The sequence below is a fragment of the Nanorana parkeri genome, unplaced genomic scaffold, assembly GCF_000935625.1.
Source record: "Nanorana parkeri isolate BGI_ZX_2015 unplaced genomic scaffold, ASM93562v1 scaffold252, whole genome shotgun sequence".
NCBI lineage: Eukaryota > Metazoa > Chordata > Amphibia > Anura > Dicroglossidae > Nanorana > Nanorana parkeri.
The window spans coordinates 288,608-316,351 of record NW_017306520.1 but is presented as its reverse complement, the minus strand read 5'-3'; the positions used below and the strand labels follow the sequence as shown (position 1 = coordinate 316,351).

The following is a 27,744-nucleotide window of genomic DNA, read 5'->3' as shown; positions in this document are numbered from 1 at the left end:
TATCTATTTGCCCCATGTAGACAAAGTTAGTGAAGATCTTGCTTGGGTCCAGCGCCACACCAGCAAATCTGCTCCAGCTACCCGTTGCGATTCTGTTCGAAAACGAGATTCATTATCTTCCACAAACTGCACAGCACGATCCCAGACTTTCTTTAAGCGTTTCCTAGACGTATTAATGGAAAAATGTTAATATTTGTTTTAGTTTGTCATTAAAAACCCTGTTATGTCTCTGCTACCTCTCATATTTTCTGGTATACACTATATTGACAAAAGTATTGGGACGCCAGGTTCACTATTGAGTTGGCCCACCCTTTGCCGCTGTAACAGCTTCAACTCTTCTGGGAAGGCGTCCACAAGGTTTAGGAGTGTGTTTATGGGAATGTTGGACCATTTGTGAGGTCAGGTACTGATGTTAGACGAGAAGGCCTGGCTCGTAGTCTCTGCTCTAATTAATTCCAAAAGGAGTTCTATCGGGTTGAGGTCAGAACTCTGTGCAGGACAGTCAAGTTCCTCCACCCCAAACTCGCTCATCCATGTCTTTATGAACCTTGCTTTGTGCACTGGTGCGCAGTCATGTTGAACAGGAAGGGGCCATCCCCAAACTGTTCCCACAGTGTTGGGAGCATGAAATTGTCCAAAATGTCTTGGTATGCTGATGCCTTAAGAGTTCCCTTCACCAGAACTAAGGGGCCAAGCCTAACCCCCGAAAAACAACCCCTCACCATAATCCCCCCTCCACCAAACTTTACACTTGGCACAATGCAGTCAGGCAAGTACCGTTCTCCTGGCAACCGCCAAACCCAGACACGTCCGTCGGATTGCCAGACAGAGAAGCGTGATTCGTCACTCCAGAGAACACGTCTCCACTTCTCTAGAGACCAGTGGCGGCGTGCTTTACACCACGGCATCCCACGCTTTGCATTGCACTTGGTGATGTAAGGCTTGGATGCAGCTGCTCGGCCATGGAAACCCATTCCATAAAACACCTGAATCCAATGATTTGGAAGGAAGGGTGTCCCAATACTTTTGGCAACACACACCTCATTAAGTGGTTAGGCAGCTACAATACCATGTTTTTATTTGCATTATATACTGTACTGTATGAGATTCTTAGCTGGCAAGACCATTGAAGATTTAGTATAGCTTTCAAGAACAGCAAAATCAAGAAAACATAAAAGGTTTTATCTGCAAGCTTGCTTGACCGAATATATCAAATGAGCTGGGTATATTGGTGCACACATTCTTGACTACTTAGGTAATGCTTAGCAGATGACAGGTTTACAATAAAGATTAACTATACGTTTTAATGTTTTCTAGATTTAGATTACAAAGATAAGCTTAAAGCTGAACTCCATGGAATTTTTGCAAAATACCGTAAAAGTGTGACTCCCGCCTGCAAGGGTTAAATGGTAATTTTTGCCTGGGGGAATATTACTTGCCTTACCCCTTGGTCCCGTGGTAGCCGGTGGTCTCCTCTTTCCCTCCAACGCTCCAGGTTGTGTGGAGGGCCCTCAGTGCCCTCACTTACAATGCAGGTTCTGCACTGGATGCGACAACTTTAGACTGAGACAAGATGCCAGAGGCAATCAGTTTTTGGGGAACTGGTTGCACAGAAAGAAGGAAGTCTGGTGGGCTAAGTAAAACTGCTCTTTAATGTTTCCCTAGGGAAAAACAAGCATTGAACCTTTACAGTTCGGGGGAACCCCTACTTCAAGCGTAGTTTTTGAGTTTGCCTGGAGTTCAGCTTTAATGAAGATAATCCTACTAATATCTACCAATATATTTTAAAAAAAAAAGGTTTCTGGGGATCATTTTTAATCATACATGGACTTGACCATGTTTGCAGATTTCATATGCAGGCTTGCTTAGTAGTGTTGTTCACTGACTGTATTGCTGATCCTGTTATCTTGGTAATTCTACTAGACAGACTCTTTCATGTCAAAAACCATAGACTCTTTGCTAGCTCTAATGACCTGAAACATGCAGAATGCCCCTAGTAGCCACAGAATCACATTTTTTGCCTACGCTTTAGCTCATGCAAGGTCGTTTAAGAGCACAATTTCCTTTGTTTGTGGCAAGAAAGAGGCACTTTTAACAATAAGTCCACTTTAAGACAAGTATGGTTGCTTTTGCTTACCTGTCCTGAGGCATTATAAGCATATCTCTGACATGTGAAATACCAATGTATGGGTTCTGTTCGATTCCCTGCTGATAGTCTTTATAGTGATGTTTAACAAAATCTGTAAAAATGGGACAAAAAAGAAGCACAATTGATATTAGGAATTCACATCCATTATGCATCCATTATTGCATTAACAGTACAATATATCTGATATATACCAATTATTTTCCCGACCATAGTAAACATCTGTTTTTCTTCCTCTTCCAACTTCCTCCAGTGATAGCGCAAGTAGATCAAAAGTAACCAGAGAACAAAGACACCTGGTAGCAGAAGAATGACTGGTAAATGTAAAATCAATAGCAGTAGAGTTTTAACCATGCATTAACAGCAGTACTCTCCCAGCCCTAGAAAAACAAAATGCTAAAAAAAGATGTGTAGGTAGGCATTACTTTTAGTTCATTCATTTACAAAGGTAATCATTAGGGATGCACCGATACCGATACTAGTACCATTGCCGATACCGAGTATTTGGGTGAGTACTCGTACTCGCCCAAATGCTCCAATACCTAGCACGAGTACTTCCTGTATCAGGAAGCCGGGCAGCGAATCATTACACGCTGCCCAGTTTCCTGATTGGCCAGGAAACGGCTCCATGCTCTCTCGTCACGATGAGAGCATGGTGATGAGAGAGCATGGAGCCGACTTCCCGGCCAATCAGGAAGCCGGGCAGCGCGTCATTGCACGCTACCCGGCTTCCTGATTGGCCGGGAAGCCGGCGTCATGCTCCCTCGTCATCTCATGAATCATAATATTAAGAAAGTGACCTTAAAGCATTAGTTTGTATTGCTTTAGAAAAAATGTGACCTGTCCCTTTAAGAAAAAGTATCGGTAATTGGTATCTGCGAGTACTTGATCAAAAGTATCGGTACTCGGTCTTAAAAAAGTGGTATCGGTGCATCCCTAGTAATCATGCCTCCAGAATATAGGCCATTTCCAAGTCTAGGTCCCCACCATTTGTAAACACTCCCCCCAGCTACCGTGGACCATCCTTGCGACCAAGAAAAAAAAAAATCAATAAACATACCTTTTTTTTCCAGGTATCCTCCGCCAGGTTCAATGCTCCTTTCACTGCCTCTTCTTTCTCCAGTGATGGGTGGATCTTATCAGCTGCAGAGACAAGGCACAACTTTCTACAGCATACCCAGGGTGAAAGTGGGTTGAATGACACGAGCATCATTCAACCAGGAAGAGGGTTGGAGGCCAGGAGCCAGAGCAGTAAAACTGTGGGGGAAATCATAGGAAGTGGGTGGAATAATGCTGAGCAATCAACCTGGAAGAGGTTTGGAGGCCAGGAGCCAGAGCAGTAAAACTGTGGGGGAAATCATAGGAAGTGGGTTAAATGACGCTGAGCATCAACCTGGAAGAGGGTTGGAGGCCAGGAGCCAAGCAGTAAAACTGTGGGGGAAAATCATAGGAAGTGGGTTGAATGACACGAGCATCCTTCAACCTGGAAGAGGTTTGGAGGCCAGGAGCCAGAGCAGTAAAACTGTGGGGGAAATCATAGGAAGTGGGTTAAATGACGCTGAGCTTCAACCTGGAAGAGGGTTGGAGGCCAGGAGCCAGAGCAGTAAAACTGTGGGGGAAAATCATAGGAAGTGAGTTGAATGATGCTAAACAATCAACCAGGAAGAGGGTTGGAGGCCAGGAGCCAGAGCAGTAAAACTGTGGGCGAAATCATAGGAATTAGGTTGAATGACACTGAGTATCAATCAACCTGGAAGAGGATTGGAAGCCAGAGCAGTAAAACTGTATGAGACATCTCTTGAGATTTTTATCCATTGCTAATTTTTTTTTTTTTGCCCAGGGTATTCAGCCACCCAATCTGCATTTAGCCTCTATGAAGGAGGTTGAAAACCACCTGAACTTTCAGTTTAAATGATCCAAATACATCCACGGTGAATCAAAACAAAGTGTACAAAGTCTTTCAGTTTGTTTTCTTCAAAATCAACCACAGCCTCTTCCCCGCCAGCATACTGCAGAGTGGGTGGGACCCTAAAGTGGTCCAACATGCCACCAGCTGAGACAGAGCCAGATCTCTACAATCAGCAGGGATCATGAGCTTTGCCGAATGTAGAGCTATAGGTCTAAGCTCACCACACACTTCATAATCTGACTGTACAATCTTCTTTAGATCTACAAACAACTGTGTGGTGCAAGGACCTGCCTGATTGTCTGCAGATTGACTGGATGGAATAGGTAGGTCCTCCTATCACATAGATTTGGTAAATCTAAAATTGACTGTACAAAAATTGTATGGTCAGACTGTAACGTGTATGGTGACCCTTACTCAGTAGGGAACATGTCCGGCCTCTGCAATAAGACCACTGCTTCCACAAAGAATGCCAGGGTCTCCCTCAGCAGCTGCTTGCAGGGGACATGCTTTTCTACACAGGCTGTGGGTGCTTTAGAAAGAAAATTACCTGTAAGACATTGAACATTATTGTTTTGATTCACCTGGAAAGGAGGGTTCAAGTGGGCTTTAAGTTGTGGAAGAGTTTGGCATCAAGGTGATGCTTTAAAATAAAAATATACTGCTTTAAAAATGTGCATAGTGCTCGGCCAGCTTCAGGACTGAGAACTAATAAATGTATGGAGATTTAAAAAGAAAAAAAGCCAGGTCACATGATCATCTCTCTGCTGCACTAAGCAAAGAGAAATATGTAGGATACCATGGCATGTAGTTTATGAACGGGCGGGCCACATTAGGCAGCAGTAATGCAAATTAAGTCGAACAGAATTTATAAAAAAAAAAAGAATAGAAAGTGAATAGTGATATCAGCTCTCCAATACAAAAGAGTTCCTAAATGACTGACAGTATCACCTACTGGACCGTATTCCCTATAAATATCAAAACAGTGGAAACATACATTGCATTATGAGAGCTAAACTCTTCTTTCTCGGTTCAGACCATGTTCACGAGAAGCCATGGAGGCTCAAATATTCAGAGACAGTGGAGTAGGGGAAAAAACAAAATTCACCCACAGTAGCAGTATTTGAACATGATTACGTGCCACTGTTATGTTGGTGTTTTGATGCAAGCAGTACTTAGAGGAGACGTCCTTTCAATACTTACAGTATCATTAAAATGTTCACATTAAGAGTCAGCCAGCACAATTCACTAAACCCAGTATAGATCAAAATTAATAAAAGGTCACCAGACAAAAAAGGACAAATAAAACTGTACATTTTTTTGACTATATGTAACAATTTATCCTCATGCTGTTATTCGTTTGACTGTATCTCATGTGTGCCGTTGTATAAATAAAGAATTTATAAAAAAAAAAAACTGTAAATTTAACAAAGCACTTCTTACCAAAAAGGGCCAGGAAAAGGTTAGAAATAGCCGTGTAAAGCGCATTTATCATTCGACAAGAGATTCCAAGATGTGGCCTTGAGGACTCAACACAGAAGACAAGGGAGCTTGTGGTGACAATTTCGCCATCTTCACCTTTCGCCCTAAAATATACACACACGGTCGCAAATTAAGAAGAAACCAGCATTGATTTATTACAGAATCAATGCTGAAAATAGTGACCAGATGTATACATATTAGCAGCAGTATGCAGTTTGACTCACCATATGCCTAAGTGTTCATCCCTGCCCAGCAGCCAGCCTACAGCAGAATCAAACTTCTCTGGTGCATGGTCAAAAACATCCTATAAAAAGGTTATGCAGCAACAGTCAGGTTAAGCCTTTAAAATCCAGTGATTCATAACAGTGGGACAAGTCCTCACTGCTACTTACCAATACATGTTCTTTTGCCTTCTTAATTGGTATACACTTGCTGCTTAGACCAGAAGGGTTTCCACACTCAAAGTTACCTAAAAGAACAAAAGCAGAAATTAAATGCTATGTAGGGCCTAAAATTAAGGTTCAACTTCTAAATTGGGATGTACCAATACCATTTTTTCCAGACCAAGTAACAATACTTTTCCTCAATGACCAATATCTTTTTTTGGGGAAAGGTCTGCCACTGACTCCAAGCTGTAGAGGGCCTACAAATCTCAGCAAAACATCATACAGCAATGCAGAATACCACCAGCTATAGAGAACTACAAATCCCAGCAACTCATTAAACAGCAATACCGAATGGCAAATGGCAATAGAGGACTACAGATCCCAGCAATGCATCATTGCAGAATAATATGAAGCCACATACTCAGGTCTCAGGTGGCTGTATGGGGTCTCATCAGGGGTCTGGAAGTGGTTTTAGGAAGGAGGAGGTGGAATGCCGTGAGCGTTTAAAAAACAGGTGCCGCTTGCTAGGGACCTTATCAGCCTTCCTGTGAACCGCGGCGCCGGTTTCAGGTTAAAAGTTTAAAGTGCCAGTATCGGCGTTTACTATCAGGGCATTTTCACATGTACAAGTACTCGTGAAAATGCCCAGTATCGGTGCACCCCTACTTCACAACATATTATTTGGGGTATTTTATGGTGTAGAAAACAAAGTTGTGTGAATATCTTTAGGATTCATATACATTAACCCCTTCGTGACGGGAGACGTACACTGTACGTCCAGCCACAAAGGGACCAAATGACTTGTCACGTACACTGTACGTGACGAGTTATTTGCTGCTTTAGAGGGCTGTTAATCGCTGAGAATCAGCTTTTAACATTCATTAATGTATGCCCTTACTACAGAGGCATTCATTAATGAAAGGGTTAACCTTTTTCAGACACCCGATACCTTAATATCGGGTGTCTGAGAGTCAAAGCAAAGCGGACACAGATGCCGGCTTTTGCCGGCATTCTGACAGCTCGTATAGATCGAGAGATATCTCTCTCAAGCTATACTGGCTTTTTTTTTTCTTTCATGAATAGATACAAAATGTGTCTATTCCTACAATGTATCTATTCCTGGAAGAAGAATGTTTGTTTGCTGATCGTTGTTGCAACAATCAGAAAACATTTAGTAACAGCTGAATCCTGAACTGCTGCAGGATCAGTGTCACTAACTTATTATCGGCTGTTCTGAAGTTTGAAGCAGCCTGATAATAACCAAAAATTTATTAATTTATCAAGCAGTAACAGTGAGATTAATTCACAAAATCTGCTTGATATAATTAAATAAATAAAATAACATTTTTAAGTTAAAAAAAAAGTGAAAAGTGTAAAAAAAATAAAAAAATGTGTAAAAAATAAAATAAAATAAGGGACAAATAAATGAATGTATTTATTGCATTTTTTTAGCTGTGCTGGTTTTGTAAAAAAAATACTACAAATCAAAACTGGGAAAAAAGTGTTTTTTTTAAACGGTTTTTTCCTCTTTTTTTATATTTTATTTGTCCTAAGTGAGGCGTTAGACGCACATATGTGATATAAATATGTAGCCCTATCTGTCCTCTAAAAAACAATATATAATATGTGTGGGTGCACTTTGTAAGAAAGTATATTACTGACGTGGAAGAATCACACAGCAAAAATGTCAAAAGTGTGTCAGTCATTTACGAACAGAAACTAAAAACAAGCTCAGTCATGAAGGGGTTAAAGCGATCACAAAATGAAAAAAATTTATTAGAAGTACTTTATGCTTCGGTTCAATAATATATATTTATTTTAAAGGTGCACCGAAATGAAATTTTGAAACTGAAAAAAAAAGAAAATTGTCAGGCCAAAACCGAAAATTATGTTTTTTCCAACCTATTTTATTTTTTATTAAACGTTTTATTTTTTTTAAATTTGTATTTATTTACTTTAACTTTACTGCTGGGAGCTTCAGCAAAATATTAGCGGTTTAAGCAGACTCCTGATATTTCCCTTTTAAAATAGAAAAGGATACGACACTGTCCGCAATCTCTTTTTCTGCAGCCCCTGTTATAAATGGACAGGAAGCCTCTATAATGCGTGTTCCTGTTCATTCATAACTTGTATCCACCATCATGAATGAACAGGAAGTGATGTGAAGCACTTTCTGTTCATTCATAATTGGGGACACAGTAAACATACTATGTCCTCAATTATTTAAAGTCAGTCAGCGATTAGCTGACGGCTGACTGCTTGTACCCGCTCCCCATCCTGACTCGCTGTCACAGGAAGCTGAGCCGCGTTCGGAGGATAGCTCGGTCTCATTTGACAGCTGACTCCTCTGGTGCAGTTCCAACAGCAGCAAGGAACCCAGTATATGACACACCCCAAGTGTGCAAAGCTGGTCATACACTGGTCTAATTTTAGCCAAGTCCTGCTGACCTGCCTGAAATACAACCAGCCAGTGGCCCCTTTGGTAGCCAACTCACTAACCCCCCCCTCCCATGGGAAAATGATTGATCTAACGGTGACTGGAGTCAATCAGTTGTAGTCACTGTTCGGGTTTTGTGCCACTGTCAGACAAAAAAAAAATAGCCTGCAAGGAAAGGGGGGGTCATGATTTTTAGTTTGCATTATCTATATTGGTGCTTTATTGCAAACGTTTAGGAAAACAGCTTTACTAGTTGCTTTTGGTTCTGTATGGGCATATTACACAGGGGGAAAAAACAAAAAAAAAAACACAAACACATTGCACACATGAGGAGATTACAAGGCCTTGCTTCCGCTGTCACTTCCAGTACAGTGATCACAAATAGTGTTATAAATTAACTGCTTACTGCTTTCTATAAGTGCATATTTAAATACCAGAGAAGTGAAGCCACATGAAAAGGTATTTTGCACATGAAAGGAGGAAATTCCAGTAGATATTTCCAGTAGATATAAAAGTTTAAAGTGCCAGTATCGGCGTTTACTATCAGGGCATTTTCACATGTACAAGTACTCGTGAAAATGCCCAGTATCGGTGCACCCCTACTTCAGTTTGTGTCCTCCCGTTACACTTAGGAGAACTATGGGGAAAAGCCCTGACCCCATAGTTCTCCTTTAAAAGCACTTAACTAGTGCTTCTTTGCACATATCTGTACAAGTAGTGTTTTACCCCTCTAAAATGAGCACTGGGACCCCATAAATCTAACTGGTTTTTCCCACCAACATAAACTTGTTATAGAATAGTCAGGGTCAGATTTGACATTGGGTTACCTAGGCCATGTCCCATGGAATCAAAGCCGACAGGGAAGCGCTTTCCCTCCCGGGCTGTTTGTTTCTTTACCTGCCTGCCTAGTTGTGTCAGTGTGTCAGTAATAGTGTCTGTAAACATGTTTCTAGTTGCGCCACCATTGGCGTCTGCAGACATGTTTCTGGTTTTGTCAGTAGGGAACTGATTCTGGCTGTGCCAGCAAGATACGGATTGTGTCTGCAGACATGATTCTGGCTGTGTTAGTTCAGTATGGGTTTGGTCTCTGCTCATGTTTCTGGCTGTTTTTGCTCAGTACTGATTCCGTCTCTGCAGACATGTTTCTGTCAGTAAGGTACTGATTGTGTCAGCACACTACTAATTGTGTCTGTAGACAAGTTTCTGTTTGCAACAGTAAAATACTGATTTTGTATCTGCGATTAGGTTTCTGGCATTAGAACTAGAGCTGGCCTAGGAGAAAAAATATAAATCTGGCCCTAGCGAAGAAGTGACCAGTGAGAGCTGTGGGGGATCATGAAGATCTACACTCCTGGAATCGCTTTCCCTGCGGACTATGGATACCGATTTGTATTGAACTAAGCGGTATTCTGGTGGTGCGGGCAGAGAGAAAGATGAGTATTTGCTTATTTTCCAGGTATAACTTTCTGCATACATTATTACTAATGACAGGGTTACTTGAAGCATACTTCTTCATGTAGAAATCCTGATCACCAGCGTTTCATTGCTATATCCAGTGCTGGTGTGTATTCGAGTGAATACCCTAGGAAAAGTTTACTTTTATCAGTAGAGCTCTTACTACCCAGCATTAAAAGGAGAATTATGAGGTCAGTGAAAATCACTCAGTGTCATAATTCTAGCTGACCTGTGACAATGAAACTGTCACAGGTCGGCTCAATAGATCATGAAGTGAGCGAACACATAGCGTCGCGGGTCACGGGGGAGGGGGCGGGTACAGCTAGCTCTGCCTATCACGCAGCTGGGTGGATCCAGACAGTAATGTCGGGATCTGTCCCGGCTGCGGCGTCTCAGTATACCGCGAGCCGTAGCTCGTGGTATACTGAGCTTAGGGTGATGGGACGCTAGTTTGTGTCCTCCCGTTACACTTAGGAGAACTATGGGGAAAAGCCCTGACCCCATAGTTCTCCTTTAAATATGAGGAGCAACAAAGTGGAGTAATATCAATAAATATGGCCTTCTAACTATGGGACAAGTACATGAACAAAACAACCGGAAGACTATACAGTCTATTTGTAACAAAGGAGCATTAAATACTCACCAGCTAAAGGTATGGTCCCGAGACTTTGTCTGGACTTCCACGTGTGGTGGTAGCTCTGACTATAGTGGCGTACTATGTATATCTTGGTTTTGTTTTGTTTTTTGTTTGTTTTTGGTTTTGTTTTGTTCTCTATTTCTTTCTCTTCCTATGACATGTCTATAGGGTCCCGACAAGACCTGAATTGATGTCCAATACTATATACTTTTTTCTTTGTACCGTTACGAAAACTCAATAAAAACCTATTGAAATTAAATACTCACCAGCCTCTAATGACAGAAAATTATACAGCTCTGAAAGGATTTGGAGAATAATTTGCTTTTGCATGACTTGGCAATACTAAAAAACAAAAGGGAAAGGAAACAAAAACTTGAGTGGAAATTTGAAATGCATGCGTAGCATATTAGCATATAATACAACATGCCACCAGACAATGCTCCACCCTTACATCCTGAGTAGCTTGACAGCAAACAATTAAAATTTTCTAAGCAAAACATGACAATAAACGTTTATAGCAAAGCGCCCCAAGAATATGAATGCTCTGCTCAGAACACGTTTACTCTTCAGCTATACATGGCAGTACCTTAATTCTATTTACATAATAGACACGCAACACATAAGAAACACCAGAATGCTTTTTTTATGATGAGATTTAGATAATGCACAATGCAACATTGTTATAAGACAGGTAGCAATTTTCAAGGAAGTACAGATAAAGAAAAATTACAGTCTCTCACAAATTATTAACTTATTTAAAAGGAACAACATTTATAAGAAGAAAAATATATTGTACCTTATCATGTTTGCCTTCGCAGTCAGGAGGAATGAGTTTGACTAAACAAATAACAAAAACAAACCGTGAATTTCAGAATAGGAGCTTTTGTTTTGAAAATGATTAAATAGTAAAGAATAACTTCAGCCAAAACTTTCATTTTTGCAGAGTGGAGAAGAGGGTCCCACTTCAGTCAAGTTTTTATTGATGGCTGACTGCTCGGAGGAGAATTCTCTTCACCCTCTAACACCAAGAAACAAGGGGATCAGAGCGGCTCCCATATTATTTTCATAACAGGTGTCAGAGAAGTTTCACATGTGCTATAACACAGTCTGTCTGTTGCCCATGGTTTTTTTGTTTTAAGTACTCAGCTACTTTTTACTTTGTCTTGCATTTCAAAATGCTGTCTGTGCTCCCATTGGAGAGACGTCACTCTGGCACCTTGGTCAGGAAGTGTTGGGAACTCTTTCCAATAAGGAAACACTTTTTACAGGATTGGGTAAAAGTCCCAACCTGAGTGAGGTTTTTATTACCATTAGTGTCTTTCTGATATGGTCTCTCCTATTTCACTCATTTTAGAGTTGAAAAGTAAAAACAGCTTATAGATTGCCCATCTTTGGTACGCTGCCCTGTACCATGTAGCCCAGAAATATGTATATTTTGAATTCTGTAGGGATGCACCGATACCGGTTTTTCGGTATCGAGTACCGATATATTTTTTTGGTACTCACCAATACTGGAAATCCCATTATGCAAGCCGGGCGGCGTGCAATGACTTGCCACACAACTTCCCAATTAGCCATCTCCATGCTTCCTCATCATCAGGTGACAAGGAAGCATGGAGCCGGCTTTATGGCCAATAAGGAAGCCAGGGGGTGGGTAATGACTCGCTGCGAGGCATTACACACCGCTCGGCTTCCTGATTGGCCGGGAAGCCGGCTCCATGCTCCCTTATCACCAAGTGACGAGGGAGCATGGAACCGGCATATTAGGAAGCCGGGCGGCAAGTCATTACTAGCCCCCCTAGCTTTCTGATTGGCCGGGAAGCCAGGTCCATGCTCCCTGGCGACGAGGGAGCATGGAGCCAGCTTTCTGACCAATCAGGAAGCCGGGGGGGGGGGGGCTTCCTGATTGGTCAGAAAGCCAGCCGTCTGAACAATGTCACATTATCGTTGTTTGCTGGAAGCAATGCATGCTGGACTATGTAGTGTTGAGAAATCGAGATTGGATCACATCAAGCAGCAGGGAAAGAGATGCAAAGCACACTGGGAATCCAGGAAGTTGACATAAAGATGCATGTGAATATGAAGGAGTATCAGAGCAGTATGTGGTGAATACTGATGCATTTATTTAATCACTATGGTTTTTTTTAATACAATACTCCTAGCTACAAAATGGGCTAGTCACACACACAAATCAGGCCTTTGATTTGACTGACAGACTGAATACATACACAGGCAGATATAAACGCTCTGTGACCTCATGGAATCAATTATCCCAGTCCTGTCATTAACAGCCTCTCTGTTACAAGAAATTTTGTGTCAGCTAAAGATAACCTTGCAGAAATTTATCAAAAGCTGGAGCAGTTGCCCATGGCAACCAATCAGCTTCTCTTTTTGGTTTCCTCAGTAAGGCTTTGAAAATGAAAGACAGAGGCTGATTAGTTGCTATGGGCAACTGCTCCAGTTTTGATAAGGACACATACAGAGAGGGGAATTTAATTAACAGTTTAATTCCGCCTGTAATGCAGATTTGCCTATCTGCAAAAATAGTTAGTTTCCTGCATATTCCTTTTCCAGGAAACCTTCAAGCCATGCATAAAAGGGCTTTGCTCACCTAGCAGACTTTTTAAGTCATCTATACAGAACACAATAAATGAAAAAGTTAAGTCTGCAACTGCACGTGGCCCTTCATATACAAAATAACATTAAAAAAATGGGGGGAAAAAAACCAACATGTTTATAAGTGCTTTACTGGAAGATTAATGGAAAAGAAAACATGAAACAAATGAAATCATACCTATGCTCTAGGACAGCCAAATAATTAGAAAGCAAGATGAATACCTAAGGGGGTCTAAAGCATGTAGAAATTTCCTTCCAAAAGGCTTATCTTAGTTAAATAGTAGGTCGGTTCTATCCTGTTTCAAGGAGAACTATGAGGTGAGTGCTATTCAATGAGACTGTAACAGGTCGGCTTAGTAGATCGGGAGGTGAGGGAACACATACCGGCGTTCGCTCACCTCTCGATCCTGTCACAGCTCTCTGCCGTGACAGGGGGAGGGGCTGGATTCCCCACTCCGATCCGCCAGCGCTGACTGGCGGATCGGACGGGGGAGGGGGCTGGTACAGCTGGCTCTGCCTCTAGATAGGCAGAGCCAGCTGTCACTCATGCAGCTGGGCGGATCCAGACATAATTGTCAGGATCCGCTTCAGCTGCGGCGTCTCAGTATACTGAGCTTAGGGTGACGGGAGGACGCTAGTTTGTGTCCTCCCGTTACCCTAAGGAGAACTATGGGGAAAAGCCTTAACACCATAGTTCTCCTTTAATGACGGACTACGATAATGCTAGTAGATCTGCACAATGGAGGCACTGGCCGATACGAATTCCACACCCCTACATAGTGACATCACTTCTGTGGTCTCTGGAACTGCAAAAGGGAATCGACACGGATACTGGTAGGAGATGGCAAAAAGCTTATGTTTCCACCAGAATTTTCAACAAACTGGTCCTAATACAGTATTCACTGGGATGAATGATCTTATTTATCTCTAGCTGTAGAGTAAACAGTAAGCAAAATAATTTCTACTCAGATGCATAGTTAATTTACGGATATTGATTTTGTTGCAAAACGTCCAATAAACTTTAGCAACCAGTCTTTATTTCTCCAAATGCACCCATAAACCGAGTCCAACTGTCGAATAACATGAACGATTCTAGCACATTTGCAATATAACCTGACCTGTAAGAGAAAGGAAAAAGATCCCATATAATCCCTCCCAAAAACTGCAAAAGCAATCGGCCACAGTGAGAAATGCCACCTTTGGCACTAGTTGCTCAAGGGGGAAAGATATATAAAGGATAAACCTGAGCACCAGATGGGAGACAGTCCAATAGGCACTTGTCAGCCCTATAAACTAGCAGCAGGTTTGAAAATCCACCACCTATATCTACAGCCCCTCCACTTTGGTATAAAGGCGGCTATACACCTGCCGATTATCGTACAATAATCGCGGGAAATCCCGCGATTGTACGATAATCGGCAGGTGTATGGATGGCGTGCGACCGTTTCTACTGTACGGTCGCACGTCTTTTGTCTTACGGGCATGTTTGAAAACCAGACGAAAATCGTAAGATTTTCGGTGTGTTTGTGGCCTGCTCGTAAGACAAATGCTACACGGGCCGGTGTGCACAAGCGCACACTGCCTGCTCAGCATTGCAGTCATTGGAAGCCCTCCCCTCAGCAGGGCGGGCTTGCGATGATCGCAAGTACGATCTGCCTGTCCAAGATGGGCAGATCGTCCAAGCTTTTAATTAGCTTACAACCATCGCAGGATGAAAGTCTTGTGATGGTTGTAAAGTGTATGGCACGCTTTAGTCTCTGAGAGTCATAAGAAGCCTTACTGATCAATAGTGAGTAAAAGGGGAGCAGACTGCAGCTCAGGTTTTACACTGAAATTCCCAAGACATTCAGGGCTGATGCAGACGGGACGTGCGGAATTGGTAGCCGCGTGGCCCCATTGATCTCACTGGAGTTGCATCTGCACGGCAATCGATAGAAAAAAAGGTACATGTATCTATCGATCTGCCTGTCGCAACTGGGGCACCATTCGAAAATAATGGCACAGCCTGAGCGATCGGCGGTGGTGGGCGACTCTGTGACCGCGCAGTCTCGTGCACAATTGCCGCGCGGTCATGGATCACCCAGGTGTAAACCTGGCCTCAGGGTCAATCAAATGGCATTACATCCAATTTAACCAGCAACATGTTTCATCACTTGTTCCTTTCAGGCTACCCAGTTTTTTATATTCTGCGCATCAGGAATGTATTTCTGGTGAGATGGTTTCATATGTAGGTTTAAAACACAGCACAGCATTCATAATTCTGGAAATCTATGCATCTTAAAGCACAACTGAAGCCACAATGTTTTTGGATAGAGAGGGATTAGAACAACTGGCACTTTTACTGCTGTCTGTGACCTTAAATGGCCACATGTCAATGACATGTGGCCACACAAGGTTAATGATGTCACCAGCATCACACCCCTTTGTTTTCATTCAGCAGTGGGGTGGGGATTGCCCTGGCCGCAGCTGATTGAACAGCAACCACAGCTTCTTTTGGAGTTCAGATCAAAGCTGAGCTCATCCCTACTCCAAACCAGTAACAATTCTTGAATTAAAGCCAGCAAACTGCCAGGTCAGTAGCGGTAGCATGTATATAGCTCCTAGTACAGGTTTCATTCAAATTTCAGTGGCCGAGGGTAGCATGTCTGTAAAAGTATTCTTTATTTTGCTGGTGCTTAGAACCAGGTCAAATAGAGTACTATATGTGCATTCTACTAAAATATACAAATACAGATTTGTTTCGCAATCCTCATTAGGTGGAGCCAGACAGGTGCAACTCTGACATAATAAACTAACCTCGAAGAAATCTGCACTGCCTAAAGGCACAACAGTCAACAAGCCATTATTGTCTAAGGTAAACTGAGCAGGAAACACCACTGATTGCTTTACCTACATGTTCATCCTGAAACAGCCCTAATGCAAAATACACACAATTTGCAGGCAATATAAACCACTTTCAACCAGTTTTCAAGTAAAAAAAAAAAAATTGTTAGCAAATGTATGACGGTAATAGAGCTGCAACAATTAATCGACTAAGTCGATTATAATCTATGATGGAAAACGTTGTCAACGCTTTCCATCATCGATTAGTTGAATTTCGATTAGTGTGGCCTTCTTCTCCTCGCCACACGCTTCTTCTCCTCCCCGCCGCGCGACACTACATGACTCCTCCAAGCCATGCGGACACGCCGCTTCTCCTCCCCGCACGCCGCATCTCCCCGCCTCACAAACTCACCGCTGCCTGCCCATCCACGATTGGCACAATTAAGGAAGAGCAGCCATGGGGGGAAGGCAGCTGCCAGACAGGCCCACAATCTGCTCAGGTCAGCCTGCACTGCCGCCCCCCCCATGGTGCTATATTAATGTATTGCTGGGGTAGTGGGATTTGTAGTCTTCTATAGCTCATGGTGCATATAGAGGACTATAAATCCCAGCAATACATTATACACTGTATGCATAATGTACTATTGCTGGCATTTCTTGTATTCGTATATAGCTGGTGGTATTAATTCTCCATTGCGCCATATAATCATTATACAGCGCAATGCAGAATACCACCAGCTATATAGGAATACAAATCCCAGCAATAATAAATTATACAGCACAATGGAGAATAACACCATCTATAGGAGGAATATATCAGATCCCAGCAATAATACATTATATACAGCGCAATGCAGAATACCAGCAGCTACAGAGGACTACTAATCCCAGCAATAGTACATTATACTATAACGTACTATTGCTGGGATTTGTATTCCTATATAGCTGCTGGTATTCTGTATTGTGCCGTATAATCATTACACAGCACACTGCAGAATACCACCAGCTATAGAGGACTACAACTCCCAGCAATAATACATTATACAGCGCAACACAGAATAACACAAGCTGCAGAGGACTACAAATCCCAGCAATAGTACGTTATAGTATAATGTACTATTGCTGCGATTTGCTGTATTTCTCTATAGCTGCTGGTATTCTGCATTGTGACGCTGCATAATGTACTATATTGCACACCACACTTTTTTTTTTTTTTTACTTCCACCGCTCCAAGCTTGCTCCTGTGATGGACTACAATCTCAATACAAACTAGTAGTCCATCACTGGAGCCTTTTTTTTATCCGATTAATTGAACATAATAATCGGCTAACTAATCGATTTTGAAAATAATCATTAGCTGCAGCTCTAGACGGTAACCTACCAAAATGAAACTGAATGGTCAAAGCTGTTGGTAGCGTGCCCAGGTTTGCTCAATCTTATTAGCAATACAAATCCAGTTGAAATTAGTCAAAGATTACATTATGTATGACCAGTATGGCACCCGAGTCCCTAATAGCCCATTAATGGACGCAGTTACTACATTGTTGGATTAGTACTGAACTGCATACTGCAACTTCAGCGGAGTATGTTAAACATGCTTTGTCACCAAAAGAGAATTTAAAGTAGAAAATTAATCTGAAAGGAGAACTATGGGGTTAGGGCTTTCCCCCCTCGTTCTCCTTAGGGTAGGGTAACGTCCTCCCGTCACCCTAAGCTCAGTATACCGCGAGCTACAGCTCGCAGTATACTGAGACGCCGCAGCTGAAGCAGAGCCCGACAATTATGTCTGGATCCGCCCAGCTGCGTGAGTGACAGCTGGCTCTGCCTATCTAGAGGCAGAGCCAGCTGTACCCACCCCCTGCCCATTCCGCCAGTCAGCACTGGAGGATCGGAGCGGGGAGGGGGGAATCCAGCCCATCCCGTCACGGCACAGAGCCGTGACAGGATCGAGAAGTGAGTGAACGCCGGTATGTGTTCGCTCACTTCCCGATCTACTGAGCCCACCTGTGACAGTCTCATTGTCACAGGTCGGCTAGAACTATGGGGGGAGTGAAAAGCACTCACCTCATAGTTCTCCTTTAATCCTTGTAGTGGGGCTAGCCCCGCACTGCAAGGGTCAAGTGCTTCTTTTGGTCTAGAGAGGAAAATAAGGGGAGTTTAACTTATTTTCACCCCTAGACCAAGCCAAGCACCTAACCCTTGCAGTCTCGGGGCTAGCCCCACTGCAAGGCTTAAAAATAATTTCCCCAAAGTTCTCCTTTAAATGATCAGCACACTTTCCATGCACAGATGCATACTTACCTCAATCTGATGGCTGCGGCCTCCAGGATTTGTTTACATCCATGACTGCAAGTCTCACTGTCCTGGCTGTGCCTTCGCATTACAGCCCCATAGACTGCTATTTGGCAGGAGACAAATGGAGGTGAAGGGAGATGGCCCCATAGAAGTCTAGGGGTTGTATTGAGCAGTTGCGGCCAGGAGGTAAACATCAGAGGCAGTGGCCATTGAATCTAGGTGATTATGCATCTGTGGAGGGGGAGAGTAGGTTAGTGTAAAGAGTATGGACGTACCGAAATTTCGGCCGCTGAAACATATCGGGCAAAAATGTCACTTTTGCAAAATGCCCAAAGTGCCGAAAAAGCGGTGCATCCCTGATTTCTCTCCTCCCCCCTTGGCGCTGCTCTGTGTCCCAGCGGGGAGGAGAGAAACTGTCACAGAAGGCCGAGCTGTGCAGGGGAGGAGAGCGATGTGAGTGGTTGGCGTCTCTCCCGCAGCACTGCTCAGCCTCCTGTCACAGATCAGCTGAGCGGCGGTGTGGGGGAGGAGTCAGCTGTCAGAGGAGACCGAGCTCTCCTCCCCGCAACGCTCGCTCAGCCTCCTGTGACTGCCGATACAGGATGGAGAGCGGATCACAAGCACTCAGCAATAAGTGACCGCTGAGTGTTTGTAAATAATTGAGGACAGAGTAGGTTTACTGTGTCCCCAATTATGAATGAATAGGAAGTGATCTACATCACTTCCTGCTCATTCATGATTGTAGACATGGTAAACATACTATATCCACAAGTTATGAATGAACAGGAACACTCAGTATAGAGGATTCCTGTTCATTTATAACAGAGGCTGCAGAAAAAGAGATTGAGGACTCTGAACTTTCAATCTCTATTTTTAAAAGGGAAATATCAGGGGTCTGTTTAGACCCCTACATTTCTCAGAAGCCCCCAAAAAGTTAAAAAAAAAAACAAAACTATTTAATAAAAATAAAATATTCAAAAATTATTTTTTTTATAAAAAACAAACTTCTAGTAAAGAATCAAGCGGGATACATGTACTTTGTTTTAAAATGCAGTTATCCATTAAAGACAAGTAACATAAGAATACCAAGGCCAAAGATGGAAACTAGGAAATACTGATGGAGTAAGTATTCCACTGACAGCCAGAGATCACCTCGTTTTGAGAAAGGGTTGGCCCAGCCTTGAAACGCATCAGACTTGACATTACAGTGGGGGAAATGCCTACCTAGCTCATGCTGCTTGACTGGTCTCCAGCTCAATACCAGAGAGCCACTGGCATGAAATTGGCCAGAATGGAGCTAGAAATGGTTACGGGTTTCCCCCCCCATGACAGGCCCGTACCTGCAGTGCTCCCCCTCTCCTTTGCATAGGCAAAAACATAAAACTTTAAAATGCTATAATAATAATCTAGTGTCTCCTTCTAGATACAGTTACCAACAGGATTGACTACAATCATATTTTAAGGAATTCAAAGGCAATTTCTGTTATTTTTGCAATAACAATGATTTTTTTTTTCTACCGCAGGTCATCAATCATTATGAAATACTTTACCTGACTATCTGTGCGAGTACTATAATAAAGCAGCAAATGCGGTTCATATGTATTTTTTATTGCTGCAGTAATTCTTCCGGTTATAATCCAAATGGGAGGTTTGGTTTATGAATCATTTATATGATATTTTGAGGGTGCTACATTTTAGTTTTTACACGGTTATGTTACAGTTTGCTCCATAAAGGGTGCTAATGCTGGTCACACACTTTACACTTTGACTGTACCATCTCTTTTAATATTACAACCAAATTAGTAATTTGAGGGCCTATCTAAACAAGCTATTCAATTTACTTCCAATCCAGAAGACCCTTGCACTACATAATTGCTGGTAAATAAAAATGATTGTAACATCAACAACCAACTTCAGTTCTAAATAACAATGGCTCTACTGCATACAAAACTGCTGCACCCTAGGGTTGGCAATGCCCCATGTTTGCTCCAGCAGTTGAAGCATATCTAACCTCAAAAACAAAAAACTGTATACATTGCAGAATACCGGTCCTAAAATAACAAGGCAGCATTAGTTTCCTTTTTTTCAGGCTTTTTATTCTTTTATTTCTACCTGGGAATCCTTTAAACAGAATTCCCCCTGTCCTACGGTGGCTAATTTCACTCCTTCACTGTATCAATGGAGGGGACCATGGTTGCCATACAGACTGGATTACTACTATGTCTCCCTTTGTTTATCTCCATTACATGGGTGAAGGGGAAATTAGTAGTTTACATTAGAAAGATAACATTGTTTTATGCTTCTAGCCAAGCTCCCAGGAAGTGACATGACCTTTCTGCCAAGATCAACATCTATTTTCTGTACTTGCCGAAAATGCTTGAAAACTAGTGCAGCCATCCCATCTTTAAGCTGTAATGTATAAAATTTTTATTCCTGGGTTTATTCTTAAAGGTGAACTCCAGGTAGAACTTCTTATGCATACTTACATTGGTCCAGCTTGGCCTAATGTAAGTATGCATATGTCATATCTGATCAACCACTGGGCATCATGTAAAGCACTAGGGTTGCAAGTAATGATTATTTTCATAAACGATTAGTTGGCCGAATAATTTTTCAATTGGATAAAAAAAATATATATCATCTTTCATTTAAAATAAAATACACAAATGCAGTGTTACATGCAAAAATTTGCTTCAGAATAAAACGGCATGCACAATTTTTTGCAATCGCACTGCACTGGAATGCAGGGCATTGCGGTACCACGCGTTCCAATGCAGGCGATCGCACTGCGGGCGGGAGGTGTGTTTGAGATGTTATTGAAATGAATGGCACTGCAACACACCCCTGGTAGAATTTGTGGGACTGAAACTATTTCCCACCTTTTATAATTTTTATAAAAAGTATTACGTTAGACATTTTAATAAGTTTCATGGATTTAAAATAATCTGAATTTAAAAATTCCAGCCAACGTAAACAAATAACCAAACTTTTATTTAAAATAAACACAAAAAATTGGACAAAAAATACTAGAGCAGTGTCCAGCAGGGAGGAGAGGAATGTTTAGGAGGCCGAGCGGGGCAGGGAGGAGAGTGCTGTGAGCTTGTCACAGGAGGCCGAGCTCTCCTCCCGCACTTCCCCAATTGGCATTCCATGATAGATCAAGGTGAGGAGTAGTGTGGGGGAGGAGACAGCTGTAATCTGTCACAGGAGGTGGAGCCGGCGGTGCAGGGCGGAGACAGTTGTCAGCCATGCCACAGGTGGCTGAGCTCTCCTTCCCACACAGCTTCCTGTGACAGCAAGTCAGGATGGAGAGTGGAGAAGAAGTATTTGTAAAACTATTGCTTTTACTCTGGCGCACATGGCAATACCCGACATGTATAGCGCAATTGTCATTTTTGTACGTAGGTGCACCAGACTTGTGTTTGTGTTCCTATGCGTGTATTTGCAGGGAAAGGGGACTTTACTTTTCTTGGTATTTTTAATATTGTATTCATCTTTTTTTTGTTAACCTTGTTGCTATCACGTTTTTTCAGGATTTCTATAAGGTGACATTAGGGGTCTATTAGACCCTTAGGGTCTCCTTTACACTTTAAAGGAGCTATTCAAGCACACATGGCTTGAACAGCTTCAGCCAGGTAATGTAAACACAGCATGCAGTGGGTGTGTGCAATAGCCAGCCTGCTATTGGCTATTTCATTTTGAAATAGCCAATAGCAGGCTGGCTATTGCACCCGCCACTGCCTGCTGTCAATCAGCAGAGGAGGGACCTAAAGGAGAAAGTTCTCCTTCAGGTCCTCCTCTGCTGATTGACAGCAGGCAGTGGGCGGGTGCAATAATCAGCCTGCTATTGGCCATTTCAAACTGTAATAGCAGACTGGACATTGCACACCCACTACGTCTGAGCCTCTAACCCGCCCAGCAGTGCCACACTGTGTCCTGAACCACCACCCCCTTTGGCATCTCTCTCCCTAGTGCCCGATAGCCGGTCTGTGTTCCTTCAGATGCTCGCTGCCTCTGCCGATACAGGCAGGGAGGAGCAGCGGGATCATAGGTGACAGACTGCAGTGGCAGTTCAGAGGCAAGTCAGTGGTGGCGAACAAACTTACAGCAGAGGTGGAAGGAACGGCTAAGCATAGCACGGCTGAGCTGAATCAACTAATCGATGAGAATCGTTGACAATGATTCGCATAATCGATTATATTAATTAGACGTTGCATCCCTACACTGAGTTAGCCGGAGCTACAGTGCTGTGCTGAGCGGCTTCTGAATTGAGAAAGCTAGTTGGATGACCAGTGAAATGTCTTCAAGGAAAAATATAACAAGTTCAGTTGCCTTGACTTATTTTTTACAGATAAACCATGACCTGGATGAATGAGAACCTTGACAGAGAACATTCACTATCCTGTGATTGGCTATTTCAAATTGCAGAGCTGGCAATTGGGACAATACATTGGCAACAAATGTTACATTGTGGCAATACATGGGCAAAAAACAGGCAACCACCTATACTAGCAATGACAAATTAAAAAAACAGTCGGCCTCGCTTTCCCCTACCTTGCTACAGGGCTCTGGCCCATCCCCCTTCCCCCATTGGGCCGCACATGGCCAAAAGGAGAAGCAATTGGTCAGGCTGCTGAGAGACTGGTGTAGTGGTACTGACATCACTACTTAAGTCAACCAGTTAGTGCTGGAGCCAGAACCATAGGGAACTCCTGAGGCCTAGTAAAGTGGTAATTTTTACCTTTTTCAGCGAGGGTTCCTCCAGCAGTTGCTAGAGGTTCCATCTGATGAAAAATGTTTTTCTCTCAGATAAGTAACCACTGACAAATGATCTGGTTAACCATCTGCTGGGGGAGGCGGAATTCTTCCCACTGACCACAAATGTATGGAGCACTCTTGCCACCCATCATCTTAATCATTTATTGTGAGATATAGATTTAGTAATTCCCCCGAGACCAGAACGTTACTTCAAGGGTTCCTCAGTGATAAAAAGGTTGTGAATGTTAGAGACTCCGACCCAAATCCAGAGTTACTCAATATGATGGAAGCTGTCATTGGGACATGAAGATACACATACACAAAAAAAGTTTTGGCTGGAATTAGACTTTACTAAATGCAGGATTAGAACTCAATTGACATTCCTAAATATGTAAAAGATATAGAACAATATCTAAATTTGCAAGTGTTTTCTAATTTCAGGTATGGCATACAAGAAAATGGTACGATAATGAAGAGTCAGCTGTCATTCAAACAGCTGGGTGGATCTCGACAGCATTGTTGGGATCAGTCTCGGCTGCGGCGGTCTCAGTATACCGCGAGCTGTAGCTCGCGATATACTGAGCTTTGGGTCATGGGAGGAGGGTAGTATATGTCCTCCCATGACCCTTAAGAGAACTATGGGGAAAAACACTTATCCCATAGTTCTCTTTTAAGCAGCTCAGGTCCAACTCTCATTTTTTTAAAACTCTCAAAGAACTGAGAAAAAAGAAATAGAATGAAAAGAGACAGACAGCGACACACCGGAGAGACTCCTGCAAGTGCCCCCACTTTAGAGCTGCAGCTAACGATTATTTTCAAAATCGATTAGTTAGCCGATTATTAAGTTCGATTAATCGGTTAATCGGATTAGGGGCGGCGTGTGGAGCGGGGAGGGGAGCGGGTCTGGCAGCGGCGAGCGGGTCTGGCAGCGGCGAGCGTGAGGTGGGGAGGCGGTGCGGCGCACAGCGCGTGGAGCTGTGAACAGGGCCAACTGATCTGAAAACGATTAATCGATTATTGAAAAAGTTGACAACTTTTTCAATAATCGATTATAATCGATTATGTCGATTAGTTGTTGCAGCCCTACCCCACTTGTCTCTCTCAAGCACCCGAATCTTCCGCACCTCATGCAGAATGTCACACGCCACCACCTGGACAGGAAGGATTTTACACCGAATGGAGACCTGACACCATGCGTTCCACGTGAAATAACAGACCACTAGGCACACAAAAGATCCCTCCAGCATTGAATGCTCCATACTCCCCCTCTGCATAAGTCAGCCTAGAGAGGAGAACACTGAGGGCCTGCCCCATCTGTTTGCATACCTCTATGGTAAAAGGACAATGAAGCAGAAAATGGTCCATAGTCTCCTTCTCACCCGCACACTCCTCTCGAAGACAACCACGTTCCATCACACTGGGGTGTTTCAAATTTATACTCCATTTTGTCCAATGCTGTACAGAATTTACAAACTGGACCCCATCCACACCGAATCATGAGCGTAGCCAGGTGATTAGAGGTTTTTGTGCCTTTTTTACAGGCCGCTCGTAGTACAGGAGCAGAATCATGGGTTTTTGACCCCATACTTTTTGGGCCGGTTCGCTGCTGAACACACTGGAGCGCATCCCCGCCGGCTTCCTGCATTCAGGGGCATGGTGGTGCGTTGAAGTCAATGGCACCGCAGCCGTGCCGCCCACCCCGGATTGTGTGGCACATTAGTGCCGGCGTTCCGGTCGAGTGAAGAGCAATCTGAAAAAAAATAGTGTATGCAGCATTTTTTGAGATCCCACTGGACTGGAACGCAGGCACTGATGTGCCATGCGTTCTGTGCTGGCAATCACACTGCGGGCAGGGGGCTCAGCTGCGGTGCCACTGAATTCAATGCACGCTACGCCTCCTCCCGCAGGAAGCCGGCCGGGATGCCCTCCAGTGCGTTCCAGCAGCAAATCGTGCTGAAACGCACTGGAGCTGGTGTGAACCGGCCCCTAAATTCGAGCGCCTGCAAAGCATGCATAAACACATTCAGGCAACCCCAAGTCCGGCCCAAAAGAAACTCATGTACCTTTTCCAGATTTAGCACCAAGTGTTAATAGTCGGGTGTGAATGGGCACCATTGAGGATAATGGGATACTTCATCTTGAGTGTTGTAACGCTTCAGGAATCAGCACTCTGGTGTGAATGGAGCTTAAAAGGAGACCTATGGGTTAAGTGTTTTCCCCATAGTTCTCCTCAGGGTCACGGGAGGACATAAACTAGCGTCCTCCCGTCACCCTAAGCTCAGTATACCGCGAGGTACAGCTTGCGGTATACTGAGACAGCCGCAACGGATTCCGACATTCACCCCAATTCACCCATCTGCGTGATTGACAGCTGGCTCTGCCTATCTAGAGGCAGAGCCCGCTGTACCCGCCCCCTCCCCCGTTCATTCCTCCAGTCCGCGCTGGAGGATCGGAGCGGAATCCCTGCAGGGAGCCGTGAGTGACAGTCACGGCTCTCTGCAGGGACAGGATCGAGAAGCGAGCGAACCGTCGCGGTAGGTGTTTGCTCACTTCTTGATCTATTGAGCCAGTGTGTCACAGTTTCATTGTCACACGTTGGCTCGAACTATGAGGTTGAGTGAAAATCACTCACCTCATAGTTCTCCTTTAAACAGAGGGTTTTTTTTAGCTACAAAATGTAAATATGGCTATCAAATAAAATCAACTTACTGTCATCCTGCTGTGTATTGTAAAATATCCCACTCTTCATAATGAGAATACCAAAGAAGACGATGAACAGGCCTACTGACAGTACCCTCACCAGTTTGGACAAATAATATTCCAGAGCTCTACTCCAATTTGGTTTACTTAGTGCAGGATGTCGACTCGGATAATGGTCATCATTTGCATCCCACTCATATCTGGAGCGATGCCTACCCTCATCTCTAAGTAAAGGCAAACTTGATAAGCTACTCCTTTCACTTGTTGATCTTGACCTTAGGTCCTGTCCCAGGACGCCACTAGATTCAGCAGTGTTCCTTGTAAATCTTACACCTCCCGAGGAGAACCTGGCCTGGCCTCCAACATCAAAAGTGGTTCTAGGAAACCTCTCCACTTCCTGGGAGGACTTGGCCTCCCGCCCCAAGGAACCATAGTCAAACATGGTTCTAGGAAACCTCTCCCCTTCCTGGAAGGACTTGGCCTCCTGCCCCAAGGAACCATAGTCAACAGTGGTTTTAGGAAACCTCTCTCTGAACTGGGAGGACCTGGTCTCCTGTCCTGAAGAACCATATTCAAATGTGTTTTTGGGATTTCTCTCCCCTCCCAAGGAAGAGCTATGTTCATATCCTAAGTAGTCACTATGCTCAGCTGTACCTCTAGTTAAATTACTCCCTGCCAGTAAGGACCTGTCACTCTTCCAAGGCCCTGTGTCCCCCACGTGGGAAGGAGAAGTAACACTTTTGCTGTCAAAGTAAAACCTATCATCTCCCCTTTCCACTCTGCTGCTACCCCCATAGCTATTCCTCTCTACCGCGCGGCTCTGCCGAGCGGACACGTTCGTCCTGTGAGGTAAACTCTCCTCGTCTTCATCCTCCTCCTCTTCTTCCCAATCCTGTCTTTCGTTTTGTATGGGTTCACTGCGCCTACTTCTTGTGCTCTCCTGGCCTTTTCTTGCCCTCTCGCTCTCCTTAGAGTTTTTCTGGCTTCTCGCAGAACCCGCTTTTAAGTTTTTAAGCTTTTTTTTATACACCCCCCGCGTACTGTCAGTGATCGGTCCCGGCGAGAAGCCAAGTTTCAGCAACTCTTTCCGAAGCTCGGCGTCCGACATGTTTTTGGTGGCTTCCAAGACGTCACTGGCACGCCTCTTCCGCAGCGCCATGTTGGTAACGGGCCAACAGATGGGCGGATACTACGCTGAAGCAGAAATCGGCCATGTTTGTATAGTAGATAGACTGGTAATGGTAGAAAGAGCACACACTCTGCAAAGCGTTTTTACTTGGCGCTGTGGTTTAACGTATATGTAAACTTGATCACAACAAAATCTCGTATATGTTTTAAGAATGTTGTAATTTTAATAAATTATTATCAATCTTTTTCAAACCTGCTTTTCATTGAAATAATAACTGGTGACCCATCCTGCCATGAAAGTTCAAGCACTTCCTGTTATAAAGTGACAGCTAGGGATGAGCTTGAACCCAGCTGGAACCTGAGCTGCTCTATGGGAATTTCCTCCCAATCACAGACATCCCAACCTGCAAACTCAGTTCAGGGAGGTGCCCCCCCCCCCCCTTCTTTCTCCTTCTGGTCCGGAGGAGGACCTAATGGAAATATTCAGGGCCACATCGGCTGATTGACAGCAGCAATGGACGTGTGCAATAGCCAGCCTGCTAATGGCTATTGCAATTTGAAATGGCCAATAGCAGCCTAGCTATTCATTCCCCTGCTATCTGTTGCTGTTGTTTTTTTTTTTTTTTTTTTAATGGCGGTGGCTGCTGTCAGAATTTAATAAAAAAAACAGCAGGGGAATCAGCAGATAGCTGGGGATCCCGGAAAGGTTTACTCAGCAGAGTAAACCTTATCGCGCTACAATGTTTCTCTTGCGAGTTTCATGGAGGCACTATCTTATAGCAGGAGACTCCTGTCGGGAGTGTTGGGATGTCTGCAATCAGCTGCGGGTTGGGCATTTCCCACGCCGCAGCTGATCATAAACAAAAAGGGGGGGGCGCTTTTCTGATATCATTCACTTTAAATGGCCATAATAATTATCTTTTACTTAATATAGCCATGTGGTCATATAAGGTCAATGATGTCACTGCATCCTGC

General features: G+C 43.6%; 1 protein-coding gene across 1 annotated transcript; it reads right to left on the bottom strand.

Moving 5' to 3' along the window:
* Positions 1-3: 3 nt before the first annotated feature.
* LEMD2 (LEM domain containing 2) lies at positions 4-26,771 on the bottom strand. Its single transcript, XM_018556774.1, has 9 exons — positions 25,651-26,771; positions 11,246-11,286; positions 10,716-10,791; positions 5,899-6,003; positions 5,759-5,795; positions 5,496-5,638; positions 2,341-2,442; positions 2,138-2,240; positions 4-163 (listed from the first exon to the last, which is right to left on the bottom strand). The coding sequence occupies exons 1-9, from the start codon at positions 26,747-26,749 to the stop codon at positions 4-6; spliced, it is 1,866 nt and encodes a 621-aa protein (XP_018412276.1). The 5' UTR covers positions 26,750-26,771.
* Positions 26,772-27,744: the final 973 nt, after the last annotated feature.